At 51.6% G+C, this 13157-nt stretch overlaps 1 protein-coding gene across 1 annotated transcript; it reads right to left on the bottom strand.

Annotated features, from left to right (window-relative positions):
* Positions 1 to 1568: 1568 nt before the first annotated feature.
* sae1 (SUMO1 activating enzyme subunit 1) lies at positions 1569 to 12668 on the bottom strand. Its single transcript, XM_086216847.1, has 9 exons — positions 12449 to 12668; positions 12122 to 12233; positions 10755 to 10928; positions 7870 to 8015; positions 7416 to 7515; positions 7104 to 7209; positions 3713 to 3857; positions 3308 to 3377; positions 1569 to 1822 (listed from the first exon to the last, which is right to left on the bottom strand). The coding sequence occupies exons 1-9, from the start codon at positions 12547 to 12549 to the stop codon at positions 1730 to 1732; spliced, it is 1047 nt and encodes a 348-aa protein (XP_086072973.1). The 5' UTR covers positions 12550 to 12668; the 3' UTR covers positions 1569 to 1729.
* Between the last annotated feature and the right edge of the window lie 489 nt (positions 12669 to 13157).

Genomic DNA, 13157 nt, shown 5'->3' with positions numbered 1-13157 from the left:
GGGTGACTCAGGACCAGATGCTGCGTGCGCTTGTGCCCACAGGCCGTGACAGCAGACGCTGACAGATGTTACAGGCTGGAAGGGGCGGGGCCACGTGTGTGGCCGCAGTGGTCCACATCACATCTGGAGAGCAGCAGATGAGCAGACACAAGGGCAGGACCCCGCTGGCGTCTGTGACGATGGTCAACATGGCCGCCTGGTCCCAGACGGGCAGCAAAGCACCAACAGCAGAGACGCAGCCAAGCAGTTAAACAGAGCTTAAACATCACCAGCAAATGTGATGTCATCGCGTTGTCACAGCAGGAAGGCATCACGACCAGGAGACCTGGAGTTCCCCTCCTGGAGAACCTCATCTTATCATAACCGATTGTTTTAACAACACATAAACAACATTTCTAATAATGAAAATTTGATTTTCATCTATATATCGATCGATCGATATATAGATATCTATATATCGATCGATCGATATATAGATATCGATCGATCGATATCTATATGAATAATAATAAGTGTTGCAAGGTGAAACTGCAGTCACAGGGACAGCAGCTCATGTCTGGAAGTTATTCTTTACTGGGGACCCCTGACGGGTCCCCAAACATCACTTTGAGAACCCTGTGCCCTCACTAAGAGAAGTACGAAAACTTGTGTGAAAACACTTGGATCGAGAAGTGAATTTTCACCAACATGTTATTGAAACTCAGGATTATGATTACGTTCCTCCACAATAAGAACTCAGAGTGTCAGCACCCACACACACACACACACACACACACACGCGCTTCTGTTACTGAGTCAACAGGCAGCACTGGTAGAAGATATCCTCACTTGCTCTCTCCTGCAGTGGGAACCTATCACGTTGCTCCTTGGGCCAAACCAGGATCCTGATTGGTGGAGGCCACAACAACAGTGGCGACCGCCAGGGAGAGTGACCGCATGAGCTGGGACTTAACCCAGCGACGCAGGCAGCTCAGGGAAGCGCCACGAGAGTGAGAGTGGCAGGAACCGACGTGCCAGCAGACGAGAGTTTGGGTTTAATTAAAAGGTCAGATGGGTTTGAAGAGGTGGCTGATTAATCACCTTTTCTAATCCGTCTCTCCACTTCTTCTGCTTCTCTACTGATCCTCAATGAGTGACAAACGCCACAAAACACTGTCGCTGAGGGCGTCGTTTCCCAGCCGGCGCCTCGATCGTTTACAGCGACCGTCGCAGCAGCTTTGAAGTTACAATGAGAGTGAAGGAGGGGTTTTGTCGTTCTGATGGTCCAAAAAACACACAAACACTCCGGTTTGTTCCTCTTTCAGTAAACCAACCACCACCGCAATGGGCGGAGCTACGCCCCGCAGCTTTGTATCGATTCAACTGCTTACCCAAGGCTGGCAGGTGCGTCGCCACCTCCACGTCTGACCCTGACAGGTCAAAGGTCAGCCTTTTTCTCCTCCAGCAGCGCAAACGCAGCCTTGGCATTCTGGTCAAACGTGAATCCACCCAGAAATCAGCCTTCGAAGGTGGCACGCAAACCTAAAACAGGTCCCGTTTAATAAATGCAAGCAGGAGGAAACTTTTATATGAAACCGTGTTTTATTAGTAAAAAACAAAATCCCAGTCAGACAGAAAGGATCAGATGACAAAAACAGAGCAAAATGAACAGTGGAGCAATTACTACCATAAATAATGGGACAGAACCGCCGGGCTGCGAGGTCCTGGGCACAAACGGAGCCTGATGGGTTCAGTTCGGTCCGAAGTAGTCGACTATGCCGTTGCCTTTACGAGCGTCAAAGAAGAAGAAGTTCCTGTGCGGAGCGTCTCTCTGGGACAGAGCCTGAGGACGGACAGAGACAGAGGATCGTGACGCTTTCTCATGACTTCACTCAACCATTATTGTTTGGTTTTTCCGCTCATTTCAGGGTTTCAGAGAGAAATCAACCTAATCGCTCAGTTTGTAGGCTCAACCACAAATCTGGACTCTGGTTCAGATTCAAGGAACACCTCAACCTTTGGGAGATTCGTTGACCGTTCTTTTCTGGCTCTGGACCAGCAGACAGAGGTGCTTCTCTCCTCTCTGGGGGTGGCTGACTGCTAGTTAGCATAGCCACAACGAGCGCTAGCAACGTTGAAAGGTCATCAAACAGACTTTTGTCCCGTGGAACTGCAGTTGTGTTTGCTGAGGAAAAAACTGTTTGAAAAAGACAAGATGTGGGCGGCACGTCCTCATTGTCAAGTCTTTTTTCCTCTCCAGGTTATTTTGGCGCAGAGACGAAAGCTAACCAGCCGTCCGCTGGAGGTCTGTCACACACCCGAGAAAAGAGGAGGGGCTAAAACTGACGGACAGCTGCTGTTTTCCTGTACGGTTTGCGGACTGAGGAGACGGTTGACTGCACCAGCACGACCGCAAAAAACCCTCTGAGGCCACTTCCCCAGTGGAGAGCCGATCGGCTCCTCTGAGAAGCGCTTCAGTCCACGAGGTTCAGCTCAGTTCTGTGTGAGAAAAATGAGTCAGATTCACCCGACAGGACTTCAGTTGGACTGTTTCAGCGAGTTACATCATCAGAGAGCAAGCTGGCCTTGTGCCAACCACACACACACACTCACACACACTCACACACACAAGTGAACTCTGATTTGGGTCACACGCTAAGCCTCTACACTTGTGTGACTGAATGTGAAACATAATCCTGTTTTAAACTGCCGTGTTAATCTGAACGACCCCAATTAGCTGTGATGTCATGCTGCATCCGTGAATGACATCACAGGAACTGGGAGTGGGTCAGAACCCAACCCGTAGGCGGCTCCAGTCGAGCGGAGACGGGACCAGTTGTTTGGCCTCGCGGTGAACCGTCGGTGTAAACTGCTCGTTAAGGACTTCCCATCGACTTCAACAGACGCCGAGCCGACAGGTCCAGACAGAGAAGCAGGACAACAACAGACTGCCTGGATTCTCATTCTGAAGAACAAAAATGGCCGGCGGGTTGAGTTGAGGTTTCAGTGGCGGAGCTGCGCACGCTTCCCTCTGCAGCTCAACTCAGACGCCGTCTGGTGAAAAGGCGTCGCAGCTGAACTCGATAAGGTAGTTGAGAACCTTTTCAGCCTGCTGTCACTTCCTGTCTGCCGTCCCTGAACAGAGACGCACCTGCGTCAGCTGCTGTTCCAGTCTGTCCTTCTGGAAACTAAAAACCAACACTAATGAACTCGTTATGTTTGTTTCTCCCGCCGGTGTCACGCAGGAACGACTCCCCCGGGGGAGGGGTGCTTGACTTTGTGAGAAACACGAGGCTCTGAGGGACAAGAACCTTCCTGACATGCTTACCTTGACGATTTCCTGCCCCAGGACTCCTCCCACCACGGCGCACACCGGAGACATCTCAGAGAAGCAGAAGCTGAGGAGGAGCAAGGAGAGGAGCATGGCTGAGACGGAGCGAGAACTGGCCACACCCCCTGAGGCGTCGGGGCTCTTTGTCCTGCAGTGTGTACATGAACACCTGGAAGCTAAACCCTCACCGCCGTCCCTGAGATTCAGAGTTTTTACGCCATCCCCACCACGAGAGTCTCAAGCTGCCTTTCCTTAACCCAGACTGACGCTCAGAGACATAAACCCTTCTGACTCGCCGCTGACAGCAAGAGGTGCCGGCGAGCAGGAAAGACCAACAACTTCCAACAGGACATCAGGGGTCCCGACCCGCCCTCGTCCCAGTGAGCAATTACGGGATGGTACCTGATGAAGTCATCGTTGAGGAGGTCGCCGCTCACTGCCAGGGCGTCCAGGACATCATCACGGATCTGCCTCAGGAGCAGGCTGTCTTCAGCATAGGACTGTGGGTCGGGGTCGCGGCCTTTGTCTGTGCGGAACTTCAACAGGACTGCGAGGACAGAAGAGACGCAAACGGAGGAGAGAAAAAGAAACAAAGTTGCAGCACGTTTCTACGGCAACGCGGCCCCAGTGGCAGCTCCTTTGATCTCAGTGTGGTTGCACTTTCAACCACTTAAATACTTTGATTCTCCACATTATTAAAAGAGCTGACGAACACACACACACACACTCTCTCTCTCTAATAAAGCAATATTAGTGCGTTTCTGAAGGAGTTTCCTGTCTCGGAGGCTCAGCTGTAGGAGGGACAGAGGAATTCGAAATCAGATGTTGATTTGGTGGCAAGCGTCACTGAGATGGTTACCCACCACGCCGCACGCCGCGCACATCAACACCTTGCCCACATATTTCCTGTTAGTCCATTAACTTCAACCACATGAGGAAGTAAATTCCTCCCACAGCCATTTCCACCAGGACGCGCGCGCACACACACACACACACACACACACACACACACACTAGTAGCGGTGAATGATATCTCACACCTCAGCTCTGCCCTTTAGTCACACTCCCCTGGTGAGATTTGGCACCGGTGCCACCACCAGCAGGCCTGAGCTGAGTTCAGCTGCTTCACAACGACGGGGTTGGAGCGCCGTTAGCTTCTCCACGGCTGCACGTTTAGCAGCGGGATGAAACGGTCTCTGCACCTCACGGCGGACGGGAAACTTTCACGTCTCAAACTGAAGGCCGAAGGCGACCGGCGTGGCGTGAGGAAGTTGAGCCCACCCATCAAAACCAGCCCCGCTTCGGAGACTTTTATCTATTTTCTGTATCTGCGGCGCAATCACAACCTCCACAGCCAAGTATCACCACCTTTGGCACTGCTTGAATATCGTGGTTTAACCCAGAGCGCGACGGCGGCGGAGTTCGCAGCGTAGTGAATACCTTTCTCTAACCTGCTTCGTCAGCTCGGCGTGAAGCGGCTCTGATCACACCAGCCAGCTGCTACATGGTCAGCTGGGTTTTCACCTCCATTTTGAAACTTTCAGGACATTCTGTGGAGGGTCACAGAACACGTCCCGCGTCTCTGGTGGCGTGCTGCATCAGGAGCGCCGGTGCTGCAGGACGGCGCAGGAGTCACACGCTCGGCTGCTTTCATTTCTCTGTTATTAGAGACGTTTTATCTCCCGCTGGAGCTCAGAGAGATAATAATGACAAGAGCACCCCCCCAGGCCACCCAGGACCACGATCACCCCACTGTTCCTAGCGAAACAGGAGGCAGTTGTAAGAGAGGAAGGGCCACTTCCTCTTCAGTCGCCCAAAACAACAACTGCTGGCTCCAATTATAGAAACAGTGAGGACTAATAACACAGCACTTCCTGTCTCACCTTCATGAAATAAAAAACAAGTGTTACAACATGTTTCCACTTGAAAGTTAAGCTGAGACGCATCAGATGAGAGGGAGGGCGGGGCTACAGAGGGCGCTGGGGGTGGGTGTCAGCATTGAGCAGTTTCAGGCGCCGTGGCTGGCACAAACTTAAAATAACCATCCGTGGTGCTCATCAGAGCAGAGGTGACGATCCAGCAGGTCTCGTGTGCGTCTGCTGTTCACGGTGGAGACGAGAGAGCTTCTTTCCACCACCCCCCCACCCCCGCATTTCCAAACCCAATTAACTGTCTAGTGTCACTGACATCGTCTCATGGGACACTGAGCCCACCTGAGGACATCTCAGCCACCCGGTTTTGTCACATTTAGGGCTTAAATTTCAGCCCTGGAGGAGGAAGCGTCTCGGGGTGTCTGTGTGCGAGCGGGGCCTCGTGATGTCAGCACGCCAGCAGCAGACTTCCAGCTGCTTGAGCGCAAACCACACAGACTCAGTCGTCTCTTCTCCGCACATCTTCGGTTGTGAAGAGACGGCGGTGGTTTACCAAGGTGAGAAAGTTCCGTTTTCCTTTATTGGTAAACGTCCTCACATCTTAAAAAAATCAGCAACGTCACAGAAATGTAGGAAGACTTTGACTGGATTTGTTTACTTTGGGTTGCCGTGGCGAATCCTGTTAAGTCATCACAGTCTCCTCACACACGGATGTCGGTGGTCAGTTACGATATGAAAACACGGCCTGGCGGACGTTCAGCAGGAGGGATGCAAACGCGCGCATCTTTCCATTTGCGAGCATCGACCTGTCGCGGCTGAGCTCAGTTTCCATGATTTACTTTTTCCACGCACAGGAAGCCAAGCACCTGTAATCTGGCCATTTCCTGTTCTTACAAGCTCGTTGTCATGCGGTGTAGGTGTTGGGCTGTCGCGCTCTACGCTCGGCGCACATGGCTGGTCATGGACAACCTGTGATGGAAACTAGCAGCAGTGTGACAGGACAGACAACAACACCACCGCGCTGAGGGAAGCTCATCGGACGCGGCGAGCGACCTGAAAACAGGAAGGCGCGTTTCATGTTTCTAGAGAGGACAAACTGTTCCACTGGGCTGATGAGTCCTCCACATTTGACCGTCTCAGTCGGCACCGCTGTGGTTTTGGCGCTCGTGTTCCAACGTTTCTTGGCTATTTCACATTCGCCCTTTGCTGTTGGAGTCAGGTCGGTTTTATTTGTGTGGCGCCACAACAGAAGTTCCCTCCTGACACTTTCCAAGTGCAGCAGGTCCAGCGCCTCGCGCCTTCAGCGAACCTCCGCCCACCAACTGTCCGTCAGCAGGCGCGTCCTGCATCAGCGGCCACCGGAACCTTCCTCAGACACGTTTAAGGACACCAGTTTCCATGCAATCAACGCTCCTCTGCAAAATTTTGCATTTTCATGGTTTGTTTCGGTCTCTGCAGGGTTCCTACGCACTTTCAGTTTCAAATTTCGAGACTTTTTTAGGACCCTTCTGATATTTAATCAGTTGGCCGTACTCAAACGTATCTCCTGCCCCCCCCCCCCCCCAACACTCAGAGGGACTTCTTCTTGTGTTCTCTGTAAAAGCCAGAACATGGATGTGATCAAGTCTGCTGTCTCAGATCCACAAGTCAAGAGTCGTCTTTGTGCTGGAGGGCGGGGCACTGAGGACTTAACCTACCTGGACTGAGCCGTCAACGACCCCCCCCCCCACTTGTCAGATTCCAGTGAAAACACCTCAGTGGTCACGTGATGAAAAACGATGGAGTCAGCAGGAGGGGATCTGATGATTTAAACACGTCTGAGAGACGCCAACTGTGACTCGTGAACCCAGACGGGGGTTCAAGGATGGGCTGAACATCACATTGATGAACCCTGAAATCATGAAGAGGAGGCTTTTCACTACCGTGGAGCAGGAAGTAGTCCACAGGCGTGCGCTTCAGCCCGGCTTTCGCCTTCTCGCTTGTCCAGTCCACCTCCAGAGCCTCCTTCAGGGTGCAGAAACTGGCCGTCTGGTTGGAGAGAGGAAACCAGTGAGCCTTGGCTGAATGTCGATGTTGTTTTCAAGCACCCACCTGACACCGGGTCCTGTTCATGTCTGTGAGCTGAGAAGGCCGGAGGAACCAGCGCCTTCTGAAGCAAAGCAAGTCTGCTTCAGACGAACGGCGCCTCGGGGTGGAGGCTCTGAGGAGTGAAGAGCTTTTTTCCATCCACTGACCTTTTTCACAACAGTGGTCTCACTGGGATCAACTTTGGCTTTCTTTGCCTCCGGACCGTCACTGGGATCAGCAGGTCGTTTCACCACTTTAGGTTTCTCCCTAAAAACAGAGGGTGTGGCACAGAAATACATCCCCCTCATTAGCAAGTAAACCGGACAGGAGCCTCTCAGAAAGCAGAGCTCAACATGGTGGACAACCACGAAAGGGTTCAGCTGCTTCTGAGTCAAAAAAATTCCCGACCGCCATCGATGTGTTCAACCAGCTCGAGTCACACTTCAGCACTTCGGAGGATTTTGTGGATCAGCTGCACACATTGGCTAAGAAAGCAGGAAGAGCGACGTCAGACACTGGGCGAGAAACGGCGAGAGCCGAGTAGCGCCGGCGATGTTCTGATTCCACAAACAAAATGGAGCCAATCAGGGGGAACTTCCCTAGCAGCTCCCGCACACTTACTCCACGTAGTTGTGCTCCTTTCCCAGGTTGCAGAACATGTAACCGTAGTAACCATAGACGTCCCCACAGAAGACCTTGATGTTGTGCTGCGAGCACAGTTGGTCAACACGCACCATCAGGTCTCTGGAGCAGCCTGTCAGACACACCTGAGGGAGGAAAAACCTGGGTTAGCTGGCTGGCTGCTAGTCAAAGGGTTCCCAGTTCAAACCCCAGTATTACCAGTAAGGACAGTGTCAACTACAGACGTAGCAACTGTGCATCACCTGCTGGGTTGAGGCTGTGAGTTTGGGCTTTTTTGTGGCAAACACAGGTTACCATATTAGGAGAAGAGGGAGGAGCTACAGGACTGATTAATCCGACAATGATTTGTTTGATTATTAGTCTTTTAATCCTCATAAACGGTGGGAAACACAGCAGATCGCAGGGACCAAGCGAACGCTGCTGGCTGAGCTGAGATCACGTCCACTGAAATCTGAAAACTCAGACGAGGAGCAAGAAGGGTGTTAATTATCCAGCACTCGTTCAAGCATTCCGAGCCGGCCCTGATGCTGCCGGGTCACGCGAGGACAGGTTGTATTTATTTGTATACTTTTTCCACCCTCCTACTCCTCTCCCTTCTGAAGATAGGAATTTCCGGAACTGAATTCCCACTGTTGGGCATCTTTTCTTCCATCACCCACCATGATTCCCTCCATCCCGGCTCTGTGCACCTGCTGTGCTGGTATTGTGATGAATCCCCGAGGGAGGACGTGGAAGCTAATAGCACCAACGACTGCTTGACTCTAGGAGTGAATACCTCAGAACCAGCAGCTGATCAGCTGATCAGCTGCTGGTTCTGCCAGCGACGGTGCTTTGTGACGCGTCCTCATCTTCCTGACCGGCGGTCCTACATGCCTCTGAAGCAGAGTCGAACACATTTCACGTTCCAACCAAACCAAACTGGCCAGGAGGAACTGTTCTGCAGCGTCTCGGCTCCGTCTGAGGCCACGAGCCTGACTAATATGAGCCACAAGGTTCTGAGGTGAATGCTGAACCAATCAGGCGAGAGCGCAAAGACCCTTCTTTGAGCGTGTTGGCGCCCATCTCGTCTCTCTACACAGAGAGAGAAGGTTGTGTGTATGGCATCGTGTCGTTAGTCCTGCAGGGCGGCTTGAGGCAGCTGCTTCCACAACATCACGGCGTCAGGACGTCGTGTGAGGAACCCGCTTGTCTCTCTTCAAGGTTTGTGTTTGAGTGCGCCTGAGGACAGCGAGGCTGCTGGCGCCTGAAGAGGTTAGCGTGGATGCTGCTATGACATCAGCTGCAGCAGAGCCAGAGTTTCTGAGAGGAGAGACTTCTGCCCACGGAAATGACGCTCGCACTCTCTGAGCATCCGGCTTTGGTCGTCCACCGTGCAGTCCGTGACCGTGATTCTTCTTAAAAGAAACAATCATGAAATTCTGCAGAAATTTAGAGAACTTGTCATCAGAGAGAGCGAGGTACCGGGGCGAGTCAGCCGTACACCGCAGGAACCCAGACAAACTGCGTGTTTCTCTCCTGCTTTGTAATTCAGCCGATTGTACAAAAACAGCGACAAAACTCACTTTCATCACACTCCATCTCCCTGCTGAGCCCCACACACACACACACACACACACACAGATTCACCCTGGAAACACATGAAAGAGACGATTGGCGAGGGAGGAGGGAGGGAGGGAGGAGGGAGGGAGACTTCTTTCTTCTCTGGTTTTTATTTCATCTCCAGCTAAACCATCTCGCCTCCCTCGCTCCCCCTCCCTCCGCCTGTCCTACTAACAGCCATCTCATCCTTGTCCTCACATCACCCGTCCTGATGATATCACTCTCCCTCCTCCTGACCTTCCCTGAACACCCCCTCAGGGAGGGAGAGCGCCAACAGCTCAGACACGACCAGGGAGAAAAATCCCTGCTTCTCGTCTGCTGGTGTTGAGACACCCTTTTGCTGAGGCTCTCTGAGTGCGTCGCTGCCTGAGGAGACTGAACCATCTCAGCCGTCAGCTCCGTGTTCAGTGTGTGACATCCAGTACGAATCCCAGTCCCACTACAGCCCAGCAGGAAAAGTCCTCTGGTTTTCAGATTGGTCTCCTACGGCTACCACCGTTTTGCTTTATGCTTATTATCCATCTTCTTCCCGCCCAACGTGTCCTCTGCATTTCTACGCCTCCACACCGCCAACAGCTGTGGGCCGGCGGCATTGTGTTTCTAGGTTTAGCCTTCGTACATCCGTCACTGATTACTTCAGGAGCGCCACTGGGAATACGTGTGACCTAAAAACATGCTGGTGCTCAAAGGTCACACACCCAGGGCGTGGTCACTCTCAGAGAGACGGACGGTGAGAAAAACAGCCTCAAAGTTTCTGCTGGGCTCCCAAACGTCACGTCCACCTGCATTCATTTAGAAGAGAGAAGAACGGAGCTTCTCTCCATGAGATTCTCCAAGCGAAAATACGCCGACATTTCTGCTCCATGACTGACAGGGACAACGCCCATAAAGCCCAATACCAAGATGTTCAGGAGAGAAATGGAAAAGGACTTCTGGACCACAACCCCCACCACACACACACACACACACACACACACACACACACACACACTCACACACACACACTGTAACTAATAAACTTGCCAGTGCTTAGCAAACATATCCTGTTGAAGGGCCAGTTATTTCACATGGTTTGAGAAGAGTGCTATTTCATGCTGTATGGTGTGTATACTGCGCCCTCTACTGGACATTTACAGACTGACAGGTACATGGCCACCAGGTCTCATCGGACCACAGAGCTGAGATGATGACATCTGAGTTCAGGAAAAGACGTCTCTGGTAAGCCTGCCTCTCTAACAGCCGATAGAAACGTGCCTTTTACTCACCGTATCAAACTGCAGAAAGAACTCGTCAGGCTTGTCCTCAACTCTGTCGGTGTCGGCGTGCACCTCCACCATGGGGTTGAGGTTCTGTGCTCGCTCCTGAGAGGCCCGGGCCCGATTCTGACCACGAGTGGTGACTGGAACCAGGAACTGAGCTCGACATGACTCCTCTGACACCTGGTGAATCCAAAGATTCATACAAGATGGAAGAGTTTCTACAAGGACGCCCTCAACACACAGCTACAATATCGAGACAGTACTGCAGTGTTACCATAATGGAGTAAAGTGTAGCGTAGTACAGTTTTATTGTAGTTTCTGTTATTTATTGCTCTGGGCTTTTTCTGCTGCTACTTCTGTCCCTGCTGCTGTAACAGAGCCAGTTTCCCCACTGAGGGAGGAATGAAGGGTCGTCTCGTCAATCTGGGTGGAGGAACCCTTTAAAGCAGGGGTGTCCAAACTGGTCCAGTAGGGGCCGGTGTGGCTGCAGGTTTTCGTTCCAACCCAGCAAAAGCAACACCTGATCCAACAAAAGAGCTGTGAGGACACAGCTTGGTTGATTTAAGTGGAATCAGGTGTTGCTTTTGCTGGGTTGGAACGAAAACCTGCAGCCACACCGGCCCCTACTGGACCAGCTTGGACACCCCTGCTTTAAAGACTGTTCCTCTAACACTGGCACCACCTAGTGGACAAACTATGTATTGACAAGACCGTGTCCAGGTGACCATTATCACACCTTCAAGTACATTCCACACACCTTTGACAGCTGCATTTGTACTAAGCTTGAAGTTGTCCCCTCTTTGTGTGAGTGGACTTGTTTAGCCATCTTTGTCGAGGTCATTCGGAGGACGTGGGGACATTTTGGACCTGAGCACCTTGCATGAGCACTTTGAGGGTTAGGACTTGATTATTGGGTCAGGATTAGGTTCAGGATGGAGCAGCTTCTCCTGAAGCGTGTCCTGGTCTGTGAGCACCCCCTGGTGGTCCTAGAGTAGAAGTGACTCACATGACACCCTCTTCACAAGACCTGCATGCCAAACCGTCCCGACCATGAAAAACAATGAGCTGCTCCAGCCCAGCCTGGTACATGAGAACCGCCACCTGGGTGCGTTTCTGAAGTGTCACAACTGTACGCCTGAGCACTCGACACAGATTCACGGGTTGTTGCTGGAACAAAGGCGGCAGTTGTCTGGAAGTCTCTGTCCTCCTGGATCAGATCCTGTGTGTTCAACTGGGACACGAGCCTGCTGGCTGATGCCTCTCCACCCATCAACAAGCATTCGTTCTAATAGGCGTAATATGAATGAATGTGCTCAACAAGATGTGTGTGTGTGTGTGTGTGTGTGTGTGCGTGTGTGTGTGCGTGCATGTACCTTCTCGTGATCTAGTAAGGTGATTCCTTTAACTCCAGCCAAGATGAGATTCTTGGCCACTTCAGCCCCCAAACCACCTAAACCTGCCAGGAGCACTCGAGACCCCCGCAACCTAGAACAAAAAATGCAGACAAGCTGATAAAACCGCACAAACCCACGCGCTGGACTGAGGCCTCGTGTTCCCAGGAAGTCCATGCACGGTTTGCTGACTGTTCAGCATCTTTTACTTTGACGTCATCGCCGAAAAACTTCATAACGTAAAATCAATGGGGAGGGAGAATGCCTGTTCCTGCGCCGCTAGCGTGACAAGCTAACAGGCTAACGCACCTCTTCTGGGCATCCAAGCCCCACAGGCGGATCTGGCGGTCATACTGCGCCGCCTCCTCCTCGCTGATGACCGGGTCCTCCTTCTCGATCATGTGGATCATTTCAGTCCGCTCCGGAGACGGTGATCACGGCGTAAAGGGATTTTTTTGAAGGAGCTACGGAGAAGTAAACGGTTCAAATGGCGCGACAGGCGTGATGAACGGGCGCTTGATGATGACATCACCAAGAGGGAACCATTGTGACGTTTTCTCGTGTTTTGAATTATTGTTTTGGGATTCTTGTCCCCTTTTGCCCTTATGTATGCAGTTTTTTTGTAGTCCCCCTCCGATAGTGCACATGACACTGCAATTTAATAAAGTTTCCTTTTTATTAGAAGTTTAAAAATGTCCTGTAGACTTGCTGAACCTTGGAGTGTGAAGCTGTTGTTGGCCTGTGATTTCCCCACCATTCTTGTCGAACTCAAACCCTCCCGTTGGGACTTTACTATTTTACTTTAACAGGCTCGGGGCGCCTGCTTCGATAACTATGGGTAAAATTTTCCCTGAACGCAGGCTTTCGTGGATGTTTTGCTGTCGTGATTCAAGGGAATCTGGAGTACGTCAAAAAGGTGAAATATTAATTAAATCGAATGAAATCAAGTTAAAGAAATGTTAGCAATGTTTTGTGGGAGTGCTTAAGACTGATTTGAATCAAAAGTCAGGCCCTCAAG

The sequence above is a fragment of the Aulostomus chinensis genome, chromosome 10 (genome assembly GCF_037954235.1).
Source record: "Aulostomus chinensis isolate RoL2024-O1b breed Wild chromosome 10, RoL_Achi_v1.0, whole genome shotgun sequence".
NCBI lineage: Eukaryota > Metazoa > Chordata > Actinopteri > Syngnathiformes > Aulostomidae > Aulostomus > Aulostomus chinensis.
The sequence above is the reverse complement of the archived record's forward strand: the minus strand, read 5'-3'. Positions and strand labels throughout refer to the sequence as shown.

Coding starts and splice junctions, on each gene's coding strand:
- sae1 (XM_086216847.1), bottom strand. CDS start 12,549: ATGATCCACATGATCGAGAAGGAGGACCCGGTCATCAGCGAGGAGGAG. Junction 7,210..7,415: donor AGACCACTGTTGTGAAAAAG/GTCAGTGGATGG, acceptor CTCTCCAACCAG/ACGGCCAGTTTCTGCACCCT. Junction 1,823..3,307: donor TGGGGCAGGAAATCGTCAAG/GTAAGCATGTCA, acceptor GTCCGTCCTCAG/GCTCTGTCCCAGAGAGACGC.